This window comes from Hypanus sabinus, chromosome 7 (assembly GCF_030144855.1).
Source record: "Hypanus sabinus isolate sHypSab1 chromosome 7, sHypSab1.hap1, whole genome shotgun sequence".
NCBI lineage: Eukaryota > Metazoa > Chordata > Chondrichthyes > Myliobatiformes > Dasyatidae > Hypanus > Hypanus sabinus.
In genome coordinates, this window is record NC_082712.1 from 84,974,582 (window position 1) to 84,996,379 (window position 21,798).

General features: G+C 39.6%; 1 protein-coding gene across 9 annotated transcripts in view; it reads right to left on the reverse strand.

The window, feature by feature from the left end:
- The window catches only part of LOC132396924 (zinc finger CW-type PWWP domain protein 1-like), a 194,274-nt gene that overhangs the window by 108,616 nt on the left and 63,860 nt on the right, over positions 1-21,798 (reverse strand). For 6 of the 9 annotated variants that reach the window (XM_059975021.1, XM_059975023.1, XM_059975020.1 and 3 more), the window contains 4 exons: positions 16,244-16,301; positions 15,835-15,965; positions 14,127-14,240; positions 3,745-3,861 (listed from right to left, as the gene is read on the reverse strand). In XM_059975021.1, the coding sequence (XP_059831004.1) occupies positions 3,745-3,861; positions 14,127-14,240; positions 15,835-15,965; positions 16,244-16,301 (420 nt within the window). Of the gene's footprint in view, positions 1-3,744; positions 3,862-8,547; positions 10,066-14,126; positions 14,241-15,834; positions 15,966-16,243; positions 16,302-21,798 lie in introns of those variants that run through there. The other 3 variants (XM_059975028.1, XM_059975024.1, XM_059975027.1) reach the window with 2 other exon arrangements.

Below are 21,798 nucleotides of genomic sequence, written 5' to 3' on the forward strand. Positions count from 1 at the left end.
TCAGAAATTGAGCTCCAACGGCTGTGCACGAAGTGGTTTGGACTTTGATAAGTTTGGCGCCTTTTCTTTAATTTTCTCTTCATATATACTGTATCGTTATTAATCACTTAGTTATAGTAACCTTTATAAATTGTACTCATTTAATCGCATATGGTGTACTGTCTGGTTTTGGGCGAGGCGGGGACATCACACAGCATCCACACAAATCAATCCCGGACGAGCACCCCACAATGTAACCCCCTGGGTCGCCTCAGGCTCGCTCAGCTCATTCTCGTCTAGGGGAAGCAGCCTTCGGCCCCGCCAAACTGGGTAATCAGCTGGTGTGGATGCTGTGTGATGTCCCCGCCTCGCCCAAAACCAGACAGTACACCATATGCGATTAAATGAGTACAATTTATAAAGGTTACTATAACTAAGTGATTAATAACGATACAGTATATATGAAGAGAAAATTAAAGAAAAGGCGCCAAACTTATCAAAGTCCAAACCACTTCGTGCACAGCCGTTGGAGCTCAATTTCTGAAGTCTTCTGGCCACCATTCGATCCCCTCCGAACTCCTCGACTCGCAGCTCAGGACCCTCCGAACTCCTCGACTCTCCAAACAGCTCAGGACCCTCCGAGTGGTCAACCAAGCACATCTAGCTTCATTCCCCCCCCTCCTCGGAGAATCTCCCGGCCTCGGACCCCCCTTTGGGGTCCGATCCTCACCCAGCTTATAGCATTGCGTCCTCTCTCTCGACCCCCTCGCGCCGATCTCTCCAAAAGCCCATCAACAAAAGCTTACAGACTCAGAAGAAAGAACATTAATCCCCATTTGGTTTACAAAGGAATACCATTCTCGTTATCAGTAAATTAGCATTCCTGCTAGTTAACAAAAAGAAGAAACCCTCTTTACATATGACATAGTCTAAGCTAGGATGTACTGCTAAGGCTTTATAAGGAGCTGGTCAGAATGCTTTTGGAATATTGAAAGCAAGAATGATCCTGGGAAGAAAGGCTTCATATATGAGCAGCATTTGATGGCTCTGGGCCCATAGTTGATGGAGTTCAAAAGGATGAGAAATATCTCAGTGAAACCTCCAGGATACCAAAAGACCAAGAAAGAGTGGATGTGGAAAGAATATTTCCAAAAGCAGGAGAGTCTAGGATCGGAAGGCACACCCCCTTAATGAAGAGATGTCCCTTTACAAGTAAGATGAGGTATCATTTCTTTAGCCAGACGGTGGTAAATCCGTACATTACATTGCTATAGACGCCTGCAATGACCAAGTGTTAGGTGTAATTAAGGCAGGGAATGATGCATTCTTGATTGGTAGGGGAGGTCAAGAGTTAAGGAAGAAGGCAAGGGTTGAAAAAAGAGCCATGCTTAAATGACAGAGAACTGATGGGCTGAATGGCCTAATTCTGCTCCTATATTTTACGATTTTATGGTTCTCAGAGTAATTTCAACCATGCTGTTTCAGACTTATCTCCCAAACTTATTCTCACACACCTGCCCATCAACACCCTATTCTCCTACCAACTAGCTACGGGAGGGGCAGTTTATGGTGGGCTTATTAACCTACCAGCATAGAGTCAGAGTCCAGATGTCTTTCAGATGTGGAAGGAAACCAAGGCACATGGGACAGAAGCACTTCCTGATCTACTCAGATCACACCTCTCAGCCAATTTCAAATCTTGAACTAATCCATCTTCAACTTTGTTTACATATTTCAACTTACTACTTATTCCTAGACTGTCATTCCTAGAACCTTCCAAAAACTGAGAAGCTAACCAGCCCATACATCTTGTCATCAGCAGAAGAAACAAAAGAATATTGGTAGGAAAACCAGAAAGGAAATGAAACTCTTCACCTAGTTAAGAATTTTAATTCAAAGTGTGGTTGACAACAGATTTCTGTGGCATTCATGAAATCAAGTTTTGGTCTATTACATTTATTTTTGCATGGTGGTAATTTACTGATACCTTACATATGTTTGCTATCTTGTATGTGCGAGGACTAGGCCTCAAGCCACTGTGTCACCTGTTTACAGCCACCAGCAGAGAGGCATTGGAGCCAGTGTGCTCCACAGGGGGCAGTATAGTGTAATGTCTAGGCTGAAATTGGTGCTGCCCCCTACCAGTGTTCACATGGCAGAAAACAAGCTGTATTGTGCTCAACTGCAAATTCCGGCAGCAAACATGGCTTGAGTCTGGACTTTATTACATGGCTGTATCTTATGGATATATGTGTGTGTGTGTGTGTGTGTGTGTGCGTGTGTGTGTGTCTGTGTGTGTCTCTGTGTGTGTGTGTGTGTGTGTGTGTGTGTGTGTGTGTGTGTGTGTGTGTGTGTGTGTGTGTGTGTGTGTGTGTGTGTGTGTGTGTGAGAGAGAGAGAGAGACTATTGGTACTGTCTTTGGTCCCAGAGTAACGCTGTCCCAGTTGATTTTATTCATGTATGGTTGAATGACAATTAAATTTGAATTGAATTGTTTATTTCCCTCCACAGATGCTGCCTGACCCATTGAGTTCCTCCAGCCCTTTGTGCGTAGCTCCAGATTTCCAGCACCTGCAGTCTTTTGCATCTTCTCTTTACTCAATGCTAATGGTCTGGAATGGACTCCCTAAAATGGAGTTGGAATTTAAAAGTGGGTTTGAAAAGAACTCACTGGGGGAACTTTCCACAGACAGCTGACAAAAGCACAACAGGCCAAATTATCTTTTACTGGTCATTGGTCCTGTTATGCCCACTGACTAAATATCGGTTTTAACCTATAATTTCCTACCTCGGAGGGATAGCTTACAGGCAAAAATCTCAAATATCTAGTTTTTCGTTTTGTCCTCGTGGCCTAGATAGACTGGATGTGGAAAGGATGTTTCCTGTAGTGGGAGGAGGGTCTAGGACCAGAGGACACAGTGTCAGTATGGAAGGACGTCCCTTTAGAACAGAGATGAAGAATAATTTCTTTAACCAGACAGTGGTGAATCTGCGGAATTCGTTGCCACAGAGGGCTGTGAAGGCCAAATTATTTGGGTATATTTAAAGCAGAGAGCTGATACATTCTTTGGGTGTCGGGGTGGAGAAATGTCTCTACCAAAGGAGGTATAAGGCACTCCTTACCTCTGCTAGCTTGCAGGTCACCCTTGGGCAAGGTATGGCACCTGCTTAGCCCCCCAATCAGGGTCATGTGAAGCCACGGGATCAGATAGTCATATTAGCAATTGGTGTCTTGGTTATGCAACCACTGACACCAGGCAGACAATCACTGAAGAGTATTGATATGAGTGGGGTCACCCATCTTGTAAACACACTGCCCGAAAGAAGGCAATAGCAAACCACTTCTGTAGAAAAATTTTCAAAGAACAATCACAGTCATGGAAAGAGCATGATCTCCCACACCATATGACACAGCACATAACAAATGAACAATAGGTTCTTGAGTAGTAAGGCATCGAAGGTTACAGGAAAAAGGCAGGAGAATGGAGTTGAGAGGGATAATAAATCATCCATGCTGGAATGCAGGAGCAAACTCAATAAACCGAATGTCCTAATTTTGCTCCTACGGTCTTATGGTTGACTAAATACAATGAACAACAGCCTTTAACAAAAGAAAATGCCCCAATGCTTTTTGCATACACTTCCAGTGATAATAATTAAGCATTCTTTCAGCAATGATTTACAATTTGATGGTCTCTGCTGTGAAAGACCTGCCAATAAGGACAATAATATCACCATGTTTACGATGGAAAGAATTTTTAGTACCTGGATTCTGACTGCAGATCCAGTCCTGTGGCAGAGTTGCTGGATCCACATTGTCTTTCAGCCTTCTCCACTTCCCACATACCTTCCTGCTGCATTGAACCCAAGCAACGTAATTATCTGGAAGGAAACAAAGAACACTGAATCACGGAGGTACCTTCAGTAAACAACTAGCCGGCCCAGAGTGAAGAAAGTCCACACGCAGCAATCTTAAGTCTGCACTTCATAAATAGCATTTTTATATATATCCAAGTATTTTTATGGCAGCAGCAATTAAATTAGAAACAGCCACTGCTATTATTTAAGCTGAGACACCATTAACACAGGATATTGTGGTAAACCAGAGGATTATCACTTTCCCCACAGTAAGGCCAGCATTCCAGTCATTAGGTAATTGCAGAAGAGCGAAGATCAGCAGAGGTAAAAGGGTAAGGAAATCAGAGGTCAATTCAGTTCACAAATTTTGCAAAGGCCTTAAAAAAATTTGCCCATCTGCCAACTCTTTCAGAGGGAGGATGCAGCAGGAAAAATAACCCCTACAGAACAACAACTTGAGTTTAAAAAGGACCTTTAAAAATAAAAATTTCAAGGCACTTTATGCTGAACAAATTTAACATTGAGTAACTTAAAGGGGCATCAGCAAGGTGGCTAAATCTTGGTAATGGATCATTGCATGGTTAAGGAGCATTCTAAGGGGGAGCAGAGGGAGAAAATTCTAGAACTTAAGACCTGTACAACTGATAGCAAGTGATCAGTGATAGATGGCGGAGCAATGAAAAATAAGTATCCATGAGCCAAATGAATTTCATATTAAAGCAAGAGGACAGACACTTGCTATGCTATGTTGTAACAGGAATGTGTTATAACAGTGCACACGGACTTTCCCTGATGTAATATTGGGAATCTTCTCACTTTACTTCTTCATTTTCTGACTCATTCATATTGCACTGCCCCTTTAAGGAGCAGAGTCTATATTCATTCAGCATTAGTTTTCAGACACAATTAGGGCAATCTTCATGAAATAAATGGTCTAATTAATTAATTAATTAATTGTCTTGATTTGTTTTAAATTTTCAAGAAAATTAGTTTAAGTATATTTTAATTTCATGAATTTTAAAATTATACGATTTGCCCATTCTATCCAAAAAAAAAGGAAATGATCTCTGAATTTACAACTGCCCTGGTCATTTCCTTCCTGATGCCCGAGCGTATTTCAGTGCAACAACACAAAAACACTGTGCTCTCCTTCATGTTGGCTCAGAATTGAAAGGCCAGTATTTTATTCAGTGAGTTGTACCTAGACAGCGTTGCAAGGAAATCAGTATTAAATTCAGTGTTCAAAAAGCAAGGAAGGATCTAGTTAAATTTTCCTTGTCTAAGGGTTTTATTTAATACAACGGTATAACCAGCTGATGACTATGCTTCGGTTCGAGATTGATGCATATATTTTGTATAGAACGATGTTATCCACTCTTAAAGCTGAAGGTAAATCTACTTCACCCATAACTGGTAGTTCAACACCATAATACAATAAATCCGACGTTCAATCATGAAATTATATACAGCCCACTGAAAAATAGCAAATCAGCACAGGCTGGAATTTGAAACAAAACAACGGATCTTGGAAAATGGAAACTGCAAAAGCTATCTGACGAGTGTTTAAAAAATCTGATTCACTCATGTAGTTCAGGGGAAGAAAATCTACCATTCTTACCTAGTCTACGTGACTCTGGACCCACCCTACATGTTTAACTCTTAAATGCCTTTTGAAGGGGCCTATCAAACCTGAGATTAGAGGAAAATAAAATAAAAAAGGAAAAATAAAACTCCAGAATTTATTTAATTCAAGATTTTATTAAGTTCATTCAGCTGTTGAATCTGCTGCATTTAATTTAGGATGCTGACTTAATGGTGTACATTTGCATTTCTACTTGTTCTGCTCCAACTAAGAAGTGTTTTGTCTAAATATCTTAAGAATGGATTCACTTTGTAACTGAGTTAGAAGATTGTGGGTTTACATTTGACTCTGGTACTTGAGCACAGTAGTGCACTGGTTCACACTATGCTTTACAGTACAGGCAACTCAGGTTCAACTCCTGCCACTACCTGTAAGGAGTTTAAATAATCTCCCAGGTGATCATGTAGGTTTCTTCAAGGTGCTCCGGTTTTCTCCCAAAGACCTACTGGTTGGTCATTGGTCATTGTAAATTGTCCTATGATTAGGCTAATATGAAATTGGGGATTGCCAGGTGACGCTGTTCGATGGTCCAGAAGGGCCTACTCCGCGCTGTATGTCAACAAATAAATAAAAAACCTTTGCTAATAGGTCACTGCCATGAGTGGAACCTTGAAGGAAATATTAAACAATGTTCCTTTTGTCCATTCAGGCATACATAAAAGATCCCATAACAAATGGAAAATTACAAACACGAGAAATCTGCAGATGCTGGAAATCCAAAGCAACACACACAAAATATTGGAGGTCAGCTATAGAAAAGATTAAACAGTCGACATTTTGGATCAAGACCCTTCATCAGTCCTGCATTTTACAATAAGTCTGAGGTTCAAACATGAAATTATAAACAACAACCTACGGCATCTTGTGTATGTCCTGTAACAGTAGTAATTGGTTATAACTCTCACTGCAGTGTGTGGGCCTTTAGCTGTTGTATTGCTTATGCAAAAGAGTAAAAAATAGTTTTATATAGTGATAAAGTCATTTAAAAATGTGAAATATCCTGGCATTTGTCAGTCCAAGCTATTCGGCAGGAATAAAAACTTGTCCAGCTTTATCAATAAAAATGAAAGGAAGTTAAATATTGCTAATAACAGTGAAGGTTTCTCCACCTAACTAATAGCACAGTCTCACCAGCAATAGTGAACACTAGCACAGACTCATCTGCAATCATTCAAATGGCCTTTCTGGTAACATTCAAGGGCCATCCAGGCCTGGCAGTAACAGTGAAGGCCAGGACAGTTTTGGCAACAATGGTGCTGACTCATCTAAATTTATCAGTAAAGTGAAACCATATCTAGCAACTATACATTCCTTTTTAGACTCACAAATAACTGATGATTAGTCCCACCTTTAAGCAGTAAATATGAAGATCAGTTCAGCTTGCTAGTAAAGTATGAAGACCAGTTATGCTTCTGGTCTGACTAGGTATTATGAGAACTAGATTTAGGTTGAAAGGTTAAAAGCAACAGAGGGGAATCTGAGGGAGAACTTCTTCACTCAGAGGGTAGTGTGAGTGTGGAACAAGCTGTCAGTGGGAAGTGGTGGATGTCAAGTCAATTGTAACATTTAAGAGAAGTTTGGATAGGTTCATGATGAGAGATCTGTGGTCCAGGGCAGGTAGATGTGACTAGGCAGAAGACTAGCTGGCACAAACTAGATGGACCAAAGGGCCTGTTTCTGTGCTGCAGTGCTCTATGACTCTACACAATGTCTGGTTTAACCTCATAAGTAGCTGGAAAGATCACATTAGTCTCAGTCTGACTGGTCCAGCCTCACCTTTGGCAAATCTAACCTTACCTTTAACTTCCCCTTCACCAACACCAATGAAGCTAAGTTCAGCAGAATTAGGGAATTTGACCCATCAAGTCTATTCTGCCATTTAATCATGGTTATTCCATATCCCTCTCAGCCCAATCTCCTGGCTTCTCCCTGCATCCCTTCATGCCCTGACTAATCAAGAATCTATCATTCTCTCTGCCTTAAATATACCAAATGATTGGCCTCCACAGCCACAGCAATGAGTCAGCTTGGCTCAAACAAGGGATAGTTACATCTGAATGTGAACTTTGTTGCTTTTAAGTACCACATGTGCTCAATATAAAACTGGATACCTGTGCACGGCACTAAGAGTGCTACAGTGTACATTAATATCAAGGTTAGATGAGTTGTAGTTTTCTTCTCCAAGTTGAATTTTCCTGTGATTTAAATACAGAAAGAGTGGAACCTGCTTATAAAAAGGCAGGAAGTTTATTTGGAATCCTAACTAATAATGCACTGTTGTTTAAAAACTTTAGTCTAGAGTGAGCAGCATCTATGGCCATGCTCACACTATAAAGATTCATGTTTCTCATCTGTTTGCCTTATGAGTATTCAGTATTTTATGTTGGTAGGAGTAGATAAGATAGTAACATGCCTAATTGAAGGTATAACTTTCTCACTGAGGCAGTAGTGGCTGGTGAGGGTCTGCAACTCCACTGGCCCATTCATAATAATTAGCAAAGGATACAAGGATGAAAATTTATTTTAATTAGTCACTGTTCCGGAGTTATGTACAACTTTAAATTCAAAGTTTTTGCTGCAAATAACTTAAGAAAATAATTTCTTTAATTGTGAAACAACAGCATATGTCATTTCACCTATTCTCTCCAATTTTTATTTTCCTTTGTAGAGTATACTTACTTCATCATTTGTATTACTTTTGTGTCTTTAAGAGACCTTCCACCATCCCCCAAATGCCACTGATTTCATTCAAAGTGTGCTTTGTAATTCTGTGAATAACAACAATTGTCCCAAGTCCATTTCTTCTCCTTCTCCACTGTGAATCACATTGATTTACATGATGCTTTATTGTGTCCATATATTAAGGTACCAGGGGAACATCAACTTGCTGTGCTTATCTCCTCAATGTGTTTTCAAGTGTACAAGACGATAAGCCAGGTCATTGTTAAATCAAGGGAAATGTGATTTTCTATTAGAATACATGATTTGTCTGTATTTGCATGCAGATGGTGTAATGAGAAAAATAACACAAAACTAACGTATTGCATAGGCAGTGTTATTTATTGTTTCACATGTGGAAACACAAATAAGTGGTATTTATTTGCTCATTTTACATCCCATTTACTCTTTGTTTTCCCTCATTCTCCTTAAACCAACTCCATACACCTATCAACTGCTCAGAAGAAATACATCTTTGTCTTGGGGCTTCTGCCAAGGAATCAAACTTCAGCCTTCAGAACTGTACATGTCAGTTTGGGTGATTTGCCCATTTGTTCATTATCTTTATTAAATTTCACTAAATAATTTCTTCTAACAGACTAACCAGGTTCAGGAAGTCACTAAGCAGGTATGTTGCTCATAGTAAAACTCATTCTACCATTTTTTATAATAACTCTATAAGGTGGTGCATTAGAGCATTATACCAAAGTCTTGTGGTTCCCTTTTAAGCACTTCCAAGTTTACAGTTTCCACACCTCTGCTGGACATCCCTTGTGAAAAGGGAAATTTAAATGGCTTCTAATGGAAAACAGAAACCCAACAGTTTTAAACAGTAAACAAACTATGTAATTTAACCTCATTTGTCCTGAGATATTTCCTTCTCATCTATAATTCTATGAAAACTAACAAATAGCTTTGAGGCCTTAACAAAGTGGTACCAAAAGGTTTTAAACAAAGAACAAAACATGAACACGAGACAGCCAACACGGCCAAACTACCTCACCAAATAAAATACCTTCTCCTTTCCTAAATTACAGAAGTATCAAGTTAGCAGAAACAAGTGTTAAAATAACCGGTCTTTATACAAATTTTATCCAATGAGCACTAATTTCAACATTTCAGATAAGCTGCACACCAGCCGACAGTCCATTCTTAAACATCCACTTTAACTACTTTTGAAGATTTGTCTTCACTCCTTGTCATAGACAACCGACGTTTTCTGAGTGTTTCAGACTGGAAAGGAGGGCTGGGTACTATGCTCTTGATGAACTCTGGCCCAACCTGCTCTTTGGTGGTGTGGGTAAAAGGGTCTTGAACCTCCTTACTGGTTGTTTGACATGCGACTGAAAACTGATCAGAGGAACCAGGAACCAGGGCAGTATTAATGTTATGCAGGAGCTCTACTAAAACTGACATTTGATTGGATATTCTGACCAGCCTCTTGGCAAGTTTGCGAGAAAAGCCACTGATCCCTTCTCCCAAGGTTTCTTGCAGCTGCACCAAATCCCCATGAAGGATGTGAAAACCTTCCTGCTGTATCTCCAAGAATTTGGAAGCAAGGTTATCCCCTACCTCACCCTCTAACTGATGGCCCTCAAATACAGGATTTCTATGCTGGCCAAACTCCCCAGTACCCCTTGAAAGACTTCTGGAAGTACTTTGTGCTGGACTATCCTGGACATTCTTGTCCTCCTTCTCTTCCTCTGGCTGGTATTCTCTCATGGCCACCGCTGTGGCCCATGGATTGGAGTTGCCAGCTGGCATAACGTGGCTATTATCCCCACGAGAAGGCTCCATGGACCCGCTCCCTTTGGTAGTGTCTGACCTGGATGTGGCGATGAAGGAGGGGCTGAGCTGGTTGCTGAATTCTGGGGACAAGAACCATGGAAATATTTCAATATCAGGTATGAAATCTTTGACCCTGTTGCCCTACACACTTAACTAACTAATCTTCATCTCTCAGAAATGAGAATGAAAGAAGAGGCCAAGCAAATACTCTCTTGAAAAAGATTTGATGCCCTGATGTCTAAGAAATATATAGTTGAATGATTCTCATATTTTGAACAAAATATCTACCACTGTCATGCTCTTCCCCTTCAGTTAGCTTATCTATAACTAAAGGTGTAACTGTAATGCACCACATTATACCTCAAACGTGCTACTAATGAGTGTACCCTTATGCACCGGAAGTTTGGTATTCTATCCTTCTTGTTCTTAAATTTATCATCCGTTGTTGGAGACCCCACCACCCAGGACATGCTCTCTTTTCACTGCTGCCATCATGAAGAAGGTACAGGAGCTTCAGGACTCACACAACCAGGTTCAGAACAGTTATTACCCCCCAGCAATCAGGCTCTTGAACAAAAGGAGATAATGTCATTCAACTTCACTTGACCCATTATTGAAATGTTACCACAACCAATGGACTCATTTTCAAGGACTCTTCATCTCATGTTCTCAATATTTATAGCTTATTTATTTATTACTGTTATTTCTTTCTTTTTGCCTTTGCACATTTTGTTGTCTTCTGCACTCTGGTCGAACACCAAAGTTGGTGGCATCTTTCATTGATTCTGATATGGTTATTATTCTATGAATTTAATGAGTATGCCCATTAAGAAAATGAATCTTAGGGTTGTATATGGTGGTATTTATGTACTTTTGATAATACATTTATTTTGAACTTTTAAATTTTGTATTAATTTTCAACTTCTATGCCCTGATATGTGCGTGAACAGTTTATCTCAATCCACTCTGTTAAAGTGAACTTTCTCCAAACAGGACAAGCCTGAATTCCTCAGTGATTCCTTAAAGGACATAAAGAGAAATGAGTATACTTCACCTGTCCTGAACTGGGAGAGTGACATGTGGTAGTCCCACATCAGGAGAAAGTTAAGAACTAACAAAGCAGAAAGTTGTTCCTTTCCATGCTTTGTGGTGCATAGGGTGGCAACTATGCCACTTCTTTAGCATTTACCTCCTTTTTACGATGCCAAGTTGCTAGCTCAACACTCAACCTGGCATGGATGGAAAGCGTGCAAGAAGCCAGCCAGATTCAAACACAGGACCATTAGCCTCGAAGTCTGGTGCAGATGCCACTATAGCACAGGCCAGCAAAATTACACAGAGTACACTGTAGATAAACATTCTTTCTGTTGACAACAAAGATGGATGCATCTTTATGTCATAATGTCTTACTCTGTCACATAGAGTATAAAAAAGAAAAGCTTGCATTTCCATGGTAATTTCCACCTTCTTGTGAAATTCCATGAGGGTTGCAGCAATGAAATACCTCTGAATTGCAGCAACAAATTTGTGCACAGCAAGTTTTCACAAAGAGCAATGTGATGACTTGTTTTGCTTTGTAATGTTGAGTGGGGAATAAACAGCTAGGATGCCAGGGATATCTCGCCTGTTCTTAGAACATAGAACAGTAGAACAAAGGAACAGGCCCTTCAGCCTGCAATGTCTGTGCTGAGAATTATGTCAAATTAAAACTAATCCTTTCTGCTTGTACATGATCCAATGCCTTTATTCCCTGCATATTCAGGTGCCTAGCTGAAAATCTGCTTTCACGTCCACCCCAGCAGTCCTTTTCAGGCATCTACTATTCTCTGTGTAAAAAAAAACTTACCCTGCACATCCCCTTTAAACTTTTTCCTTCTGACAAAGCTTTGCCTGTAGCATTCCACATTTCAATTTGTGGGGGAAAATAATAGATTCTGCTGTCTGCATTTTATGTCTCATAATTTTTATAAACTTCTATCAGGTCTTCCCTCAACCTCTAACCCTTCCAGAGAAAACAATCCAAGTATGTCCAACTTCTTTTCATAGTTTATACACTCTAATCCAGGCTGCATCCTGGTAAGCCTCCTCTGCATGGACTCCACATCTTTCCTGTAACGGGGCAAAAAGAACTGTATGCAATGCTTCATTTACAGCCTAAACAAAATTTTATACAACTGCATTGTGACTTTCTAATTCTTATACTCTATGTCTCTAGCGATGAAGGTAAGCCATGGGTTTGGACCTCATGATCCCTCTGTAAAAATGAGGACTATTTTCTAAAGTAACACCATGGGACCTTTAACATCCAGTTTAAATCTCATTCAATAAAAGGAAGTACCTCAGTGTAAAGATTATAAAAGCAGAAGTCTGCAATAACTCAAACAGCATTTTCAATTATTCAAAAGAAAAAGGAGGCCTATTGTTTGTTGCCTATTATTACTTCTGTCTTAGGTAACTCAGTGTTTTCCTATATGGCAGGTTATGATATGGTGACATGAAAAAACATTCCTCAGAACAACAACCTGCATTACCCTCAATTGCCCATTTACAGCACTTTCAGAAACAAGTCAACAGTAGACTGGAAGACAACAGCTAAACAAAACATCCAAACATCTTTAATGGTGCTATAGACTCTGAAGCACTTGCAAGCAGTATCATGTGATCAACTACCTTTGGAAAGAAGTGTCACAAAAGTGACAACTTTGCATTACATATGTCAGCACGGGTACAGCAAAATAAAGTATCACACAATACTTTGGCAATATTTATGGCTATCTCACAATTTCTGCTTTAAAATATCCAACACTGGATTCCAGGTCAACAAGCTTAAAAGATTTTTTTTGTGGAAAAGAACATCTGGTTGTACATGAGATAAAGGGAGAAATGGTCAATCAGCTTCTTACCTCTGCTCAATCAATAAGATAATACTTAACCCTCCATTTTAATTCCACATTCCCATTTGATCCCTACATGCCTGAATTCTTCAAATATCTATTGATCTCAATCTTTAGGATACACAATAAGTGAGTGATCTGCCCCCCCACCCCCCGCTCCTTTACAAAGGTAGAGCTTTCCTGTGAAACCTTAAGCCGAAATGGCGTAAAGCGAGGAACCATTGATTCATACCGGGAAAATTTTCTTAAAAACAAAAATCCTCTTTGTAATGCGAAAACAGGTTACTAATGTAGGTCTTTTGTAAAAACGAAGTGGCATAAAGCAAACTTTCGTAAAGCTGGAGACACCTATATTCACAAGAGATTCTGCAAATGCTGGAACTCCAGCCGGTCCAGAAATGTCTACTGTTCATTCCTCTCCACAGGTACTGCCTGATCTGCTGAGTTCCTCAGGCAATTTGTAGGTGTGTTGCTCTTCTATATTCTCAGGACTCAAGGCTTTCATGTATCCTTAAAGGTCTACATGACATAAAAGATATGAGGGACCAGATTTGACTACCAATTATGTCGAGTATTTCAAACAAATCAACTGGAATGCTGCCAACTCCATACGTCCTTGAGTTAAAAGAGGTAAAAATCCAATAGAATTGCTGTTTCTGATTAATATCTAATATTCTGCTAAAAATTTATATTTTAAGTGAGATAGAAATGAATTCATCTATACAATTGCCACAGTTAAAACAGTGTCCTGAAACTCACATCCGAGGCTCACACATCATCTGTGATCACTTAAGTGTGTAGGAGATGATACCTGGCACTCAGAGAACTGCAAGTCATCAAGAAAACCTGAAACTCATTCTCCCCTACACAGTTGACTCAGTCAATTGAAATTTTCAAAGCTGAGCTTGGTGGACTTTTTGGTGTTAGGTAAGGGTATTAAAGGACTGGAATCAAGCCAGATAAAGAATCAGAAGGACAATCCGTCATGATTTAATTCAATAGCACAACAGGATTAGGAAGCTGAATAGCCTAGTATTTGTGCCATTAGCTTGCAAGGAAATCAGTTGTTTACACTTGTAAACCATATTCAACTAGGAAAACAGAATACTATTTGACTCTGCATACACACAGCCAAACCCGACCCTGTCCTCACCAAGCATATGCACAGCACTTCACACATACAAGCATCCAAGAATGCCAAAGCTCCACATATTTACATTGCTTAAGTGGAATAATATCAGGCTCACCTAATGTGGTCTCCTCATCATCATCAATGAATCTGGTGTAGTCGGGAACAATTTTCTTTGGCTGACCTTTTCGTTTATTCTTTCTTCCTTCCTTTTTAACTTCACTTGCCTCATCTAAAGGCAAAGGAGTAATTTAAAAAGAGCTACTGCCTTGCAGAAATACTGCTCACAAACAACTCTCCCATATTTGAAACAACAATGTTTTGGTGGTATTTTTTGCAATAATCATTGGAAACAAAAAATATACCTAGCTCAATAATATTCCAGTTTATGACATGCATAAACTGGAATATTGTGACGAGTCTCACAAGTAGTAAGAGTATTTCAAGTAACTGATCAACTTTCAAATGCTCCAAAATATTTTAGAAAAATAACATGCCCCCTTTGGCTTATTGAACCTTTACGTGACTCTAAACTGTCCTTCTAAAGTGGTCTAACAACCTACTGAGTTGTTTCTACAATAAGATGGCTCCAAAAAGCCTATGGGGTAGGAGGTCACTAGTTTACTAGGAACACCAGGTACTGACCCAATATAATTAAGAATTTAATGGTGTTTTTCCTCATTAATACTACCCTGACACAGATTGTACATGAGTGCGAGTGTTGCCACAGCCACTCTTCCACCAGCTTTCCACATCTAGAATCAGTCAGTAATTAACTACTGAACCTTTTTTAAGCAGGAAGACTAAGATAAGTTACTTTCTCAAAGGGAAGTAGAAAGGGACAGTCAATGCCAGCCTTGCTAATAATGGCAACATGACATGAACCTAGAAATACCAGAGCAACCCTGCCTCCCATTCCACCTCATTGTTCAAGTTTGGCCAGTCACGCCCAAAAGGGCATTGTGTGCTCTTGAATGTCCCGTTGGCAAGCCCTCAAATAAAATATCAGTTGGTCTACCATGAACTGAAATTAGGGACACTGGCTAATCAAATTCTCCTACAGGCTGTAGCTGAGACAAGGGTAGCTACTAATAGAGAAGCTGTTAGTATTTGAACAAGATCCAAGAGTCACAGAGTCATAGAAGAATACAGCACAGAAACAGGTCCTTCGGCCCAACTAGTCCATGCCAAACTACCTACTCCCATTGACCTGCACCCAGACCATAGCCCTCTATACCCCTACTATCCATGCACCTATCCAAACCGTTTAAACATTGAAATTGAACTTACATGCACCACTTGTGCTAGCAGCTCATTCCACACATTCTCGACTCTCCGAGCAGAGGTTTCTCCTCATGTTCCTATTAAACTTTTCACCTGTCACCTTTAACCCATGACCTCTGGTTATGGGCCCACCCAAGAATCTGCAAATATTATTGAATTTCTTTAACCAACAAACCAGGACAAACACAATGATCTTTTTGATTATCCTCCATAATCTACTGGAAAGCTCATCATGTGGAGAACCATGCTCAAACAGACCTAACCAATTCTTGTCAACTCCAATAGACAATAGACAGTAGGCGCAGGAGTAGGCCATTCGGCCCTTCTGGCCAGCACCACCATTCACTGTGATCATGGCTGATCATACACAATCAGTACCCCATTCCTCCCCTCTCCCCATATCCCTTGACCCTGCTATCTATAATGTAACAAACCATTTGTGTGCTTATTAAACACAAGACACCCTGTACATCCCATGTACTCTAGCATCTCTATACCATGTATTGTTTGCTTAATTTATACAGGTTTCATTTATTGCTTACTTATATCGATGATAATTTTATTTTTCCGAGACAATTTGTTAACTTTCTTGTCCTTTGCTCTGGCCTTTACTCTCCGAACTCCCTGCATCTCTATGGAAGGTTCAGTGTTTATAGAGGGTTCGATGTTCTCACTATGTGGAGATAAATACTTCACATGAGCACAGATGAAAATAAGCCAGCAAGTGTTTTACTACATTGAGGGTTATAATTATTACTTTGGCAAAAGTTCTTGATGAATGAATGGAGCCGAACTTCAGAAGCTAAACTTAATATTTGTGTGTTAAACATGCACAACAGACAAACTGCTGATCCTGAATCTTTCTGGGAACCACTTCACATCAATGTTAATACCTGAAATGGTGTAGCGATTATAATTCATTATGTATTACAATGGTATCTGGACACTAACCTGGTAAGGAGCAGTTCGCTGTCCTGAAAGCTTTGCATTTCATGCCTCTTACAACTAGCTGTTATAAAATTAAATAAATTAAAGTCAGTTTCAAAATCCTAGAGGTCTAATTTTAAGACAGGACAAAAGTTTGTATTTATACATTCTTTGATAATAAATGTTCCTTGAATATACTTTGAAAAGCAAAATTAAAAGCAAAACTCAATTGTCATTCAATTTTTCATTCAAATGTAATCTTCCTTGCTGATTTTCTCCTCGCCTTTCTTCTGATGAGGGGTTTGACCCCCCCTGATGACTGTAAGTCTACAGGTGTAGGTCGCTGCTGTTTCCTGTCAAGTGCCCATTAATCATGTCTGAACATCAATGACAAAGCCTGATTTTAAATAGTCATAGAACAGTACTGCACGAAAACAGGATCTTCATTCCATCTAGCCCATGCCAAATTGTTATTTAGCACCCATGCCATTGCCCTCCACACCCTTCCCATCCATGTACTTACCCAAATTTCTCTTAAATGTTATAATTGAACCCACATCTACTTCTTCTGCTGGCAGCTTATTCTACACTTGCACCACCCTCTGAGTGAAGACATTCCCACTCATGTTCTCCTTAAACATTTCTCCTTTTACCCTTAACCAATGACCTCTAGTTATAGTCTCACCCAAACTCAGTGGAAAAAGCCTGATTTTACTTACTGTATAATTTTGTATAGTTCTATTAAATTTTCCCTCATCCTCTGATACTCCAGGCAATCAAATCCTATCTATTCAACCTTTCCCTATAACACAGGTTCTCAAGTACCAGCAATATCCTTGTAAATTTTCTCTGTATTCTGAAATCAGGTCACAGGATCAGCATATAATAGATAAGACATAATTCTGTGTCATGCATTTTATCCCTGAACCCTCATTTAAATCAGATGCTCACCCTCCCTCACAGCAGTTCTTGAAGGGAATAGGAGCTACCACCTAGTCAGCTGATAATGTAGCAGTGAGCTGAAGGAAAACTTCTTGACTTAAGATAAGAATAGGACCGGGGAGGGGATTGAGAGCAGAAAGAACCTGAAGCAAATAAATTCGGGATAGGGAAAACTAGGGTAGAAAAGGATCATGGTTCCATGTATATCCTGGAGGAAAACTACTACCCCTTCGAGCCCTCACAGAAACCTTAATGGCCTGAAGGCGGTTTTTATTAAGAAACATCTGCACCAGGAGTAGCTAGGTAGGAATGGTATGGGAAAAGAATAAGGTGAATAACAGCATTAAACCACATCAGCCTTGTAGATGAATCAAAATGGTTCATTTTGTAACGTCACAGAACAATTCAGAACAGAAACAAGTCCTTCAGCCCAGGTTGTAGTGCCAATGTAGTTAAAAGCCTAAACTAATTCCTTCTGCCAACACAATGTCCAAATCCCTCCATTCTCTGAACACTCATGCTTATCTAACAGCCTCTTAAACATCTCTATTGTATTTGCCTTCAGTCCATGCTAAGCTCCCACCATTCTGTGTAAAATACTTGCCCTGTAACTTTCCTTTGAACTTAACCCCTCTCTCACTGTAAATGCCTCTAGTGTTAGACATTTTAATACTGGGGAAACAATACCAGCTGACCACACCAACTATGCCTATCATTTTCTTTAAAATTTCTATCAGGCCTCCCCTCAGGCTCTGCCACTCTATCAGGGCAGCATTCTGGTAAATCTCTTCTGAACCTTCTCCAAACCCTCCACATCTTTTCTATAATGGGGCAACCCACAAGGTTCTGAACAATCTCAGAGATTCAAATTAACTTTTTATATTGTTTTATAAGGATATAATTACAGAATGATTCTAAATGTAGTGGGTCAGAGAAAGAATGGCTCTTGCACCACTCCTATTGCTGTACAACAAGAACCATATGAGGACATGTTTAATGAGGGAAAGCTCTATTAAACTCAGATACTGTATATTGACTGGGTTATGTCTGGAGCTCCCACAGGGCTGCTGACCTGATGCTTTACGATTTCTGGGCCCATTTGCTAAACACCAAATTTGCTTGAGTTTGTTTGTTTTGCATATAAGAGCATCCTCTAGTGGTATACTCCCTTATTGCACACTGAGAAATGCTGATAAATTTCACCCCAGGAAGACAGGAAGACTTTTTACCCTAAATCAATGCTCATCCAAACGGATTCATAGATGTTAATTCTTGCATAGGGTGATGACTCTCAGTGACTCTCTACCCAGGATGATTGTGGAGGCTAGATCATTTAAGGACATTAAGGATTGGGGAATTGGGGGCAATGGGGAACTGGGATAGAAGAGAGAATGAGGAAGTTCTCGGTCAGATCAGTCATGATTATGTTAAATGGCAGGAAAAGTTTGAGGGGCTGGGTCACCAACTGCTGCTCCAGTCTCACCTATTCGTCCTGTGCTTTGCTGAACCATACAGGCTCTGAAATTCCCTCTGGATCTATCCTCAGCATATTTCTTAGCTGTTTGTTAGCCAACTGTGCTATGATTACAACACACCATATGATATTAGATGCATACACTGAACACACTCAGCCTTGTCACACCATTAACCCTCTTGCTCACTCCACTTTGTCTCAGTTTTAACATTTCAATTTTCCATGTCAAGTTTTCTAAGGCCTTGTTCCTTTCCTACTTCTGAGACTTCTAGAATTCTTATGTTCTTCCATTTTTGGCATCTTGGCACATTACCTTAGCCCTAAGTTTGGTAATTCCACCCTAAAACTCTATGTTCCGTTCATCAAGGCAGCATCCATCATCTAGGTCACGCCTTGTTCTCATTGCTACCATTAGGAAGGAGGTACAGAAGCCTGAAGGCACACACTCAATGATTCAGAAACAGCTTCTTTCTCTCTGTCATCCAATTTCTGAATGGGCAGTGAGCCCAGGAACACGACCTCACCACTTTTTTATTTCTGTTTTTGCACCACTTCTTTATTAAACTATTTCAGATATACAAAAGGTACATATATATGTATGTGTGTGATATAGACACACACATATACATATAAAAATAAAGCAGATTCTGAGTTTCTAATGTCTGACGATGAAGCTATTTGCCTAGGTAATTCCTTTCAGCAGCTGTTCACGGGTTTTGCTGAGCTGTATACTTGGTGAGCCAGCAGTCTCTCAGCATTGAGAAAATTTTACAATTTATATTTCATAGATTCAAACTACACAAACTCAAACTTTCCAAAAACTCTTTTCTGTCAAGCTTTTGCCCAACCTCTACATCTGTCATAACATCCTGCTCTGCTTCACAATATTTCCTGTACCTAACAGTGCCATCTGCAGACTAGGATATAAAAACCTCGTCACTCATCCAAGTTATCAACGTATATTGTGAAAAACTGAAGCACCAGAATAGATCCCTGGGAAGTATCAGTTGTCACATCCTGCCCAGCTTAGATATCATATTCAGAAGTTTGCTACAGAAGATTTAAGGTTCAAATTCCCTAGTACCACTATACACGGAAATTACACATTTAAATTGGCTTCTCACCCAACTAGTCTATGTCAGTGTTCATTATTTATGCACAGAAAATTCTTACATTTACCCACTTTGTTCATAAATCTTTTGCCTCTATTCACTTCTCCGTTCTGACTTTGAATGCTAGAGCTGTTTTCTAATCTGGAAGTAATTCCACAGCTTCATACGTAAACTTCTTTTGTTCTCTTTTTCACATCTCTTGACTTATCCAATGTTTTATGTCTAAACCAGCAGGCTTTTGTTTACCCACCTATTTTTTAAATAACTTTCACCATATTCTTTGTAATCTCATTTATTTAATTAAAATAAAGACCAGTCATTCTGAAATGTCAATCTCTGGCTTTGTTTTGTCATACCAAGCACCATTTTATTAATTCTGTTTTGTAATCTAAAAATATCCTTTTTAACAACCCATCATTCCAGTCAAAATCGTATTAAAATTTTGGATAGATTCAATGTCTTTTACACTTTAAGGACAAAACTCAAAGTTCCATTTGTTTTTCGTAATATATTCTTACTTATCTAGTACTGTCATTAACCCGCAAGTGTCTCTATTCATTTGAAGCACTGGGTTTACTGCCACTCAGACTATAGTTGTGCTGTATTATTAACCACAAACTGATGCTGAGTTGTATTTTCAAATATTTAGCCCATCCCCCTTTCTTTTTTTACAGTTTTTCTGGGTCATTTCCTATCTTGGCATCAACTGTACATTTCAACATCATGCTCTCTAAATCATTAATCAAAATTGGCTTCAGAATTGCACCATGTGAGACACTACTTCCAGTCATTCGGAGCAGCCTGACCTTGGCTCCATACTCTATACTCCATCTCTATACTCTCCCTAACTCACAACCTCTACCATCAAAAAAATTACAGGCAGTAAGCAGATGAAACAATCCTACTATTCCATGTCACACTATACATGTATATTATTAAATTGTCATTTAATTACATACATGTAACATACAGTATATAACCATATAATGTACATAGAAACAAGACATTTCTCTAAACCAGGATGTAAAGCACATAACACATAATAACTTATGAAGATGAGGATAAAATCTACAGATAAATCATGCATAGGTAATAAATGAAAATGCATAAATTAAATATTGTAAGGTACAGAACAAATTAACCAGTGACACTTTGAAGCCAATGCAACAGGGAACTCAGAAGCCTAATGGACAGAGGGAAGAAACTGTTTCCCATCCTGACCGGTTTTTTATGCATCAGAGTCTCCTGCCTGATAGTAGAAAGCCAAAGAAGATGCTAGATGGATGGGTGTGATTCTTGATAATACTAAGGGCCCTAAGTACGCAGAACTCCTGATAAATGTTCCCAATGAATAGTAGGAACTCCTATAATCCTCTTGGTTGTTCTCACAATCCTTTATAGTTATTTTTGGTCTGATGCTCTGCTGCTTCCATACCAGTTGCAGATGCAGCTAGTCAGGACTGCCTCAATGGTGCTTCTGTAAAAATCAGTTAAGATGGGGGAAGAGAGTCTCACTTGCCCAAATCTCCTTAGGAAGTGGAGGCGCTGCTATGCTTTCTTGTTCAGGGAAGATGAATTTAAGGGACCAGGTAAGGTCATCACTCTGACTCATAAATATTTATTTAGAGATACAGCACAGTTACAGGCCCTTCCAGCCCAAAGAACACGCGTCATCCATGTGTCTAATTAACCTCCTAACCTTTACTTGTGAAATGTGGGAGGAAACCCATGCATTGACAGGGAGAACATACAAACTCCTTACAAACAGTGGTAAAAATTGAACCGGGTCACTGGTGCTATAATAGCATCACACCTTTGTTGTTACTGGGTCTAAATCCTGGAATCGTTAGGAATTCCTTTGTCAGGAGGACTGCAACGGTTTATGAAGATAGGCCATCACCAGCTCTCAAGGGAATCAGGGACACATAAGAAATGCTGGTTTTGTAAGTACTAATCACATCCTGAGAAACTATTTTTAAAATATATGCATAGTTAGTTGTTATGTGAGAAACACAGCAGCCAATCTGTACACAAGATATCCCATAAGTAGC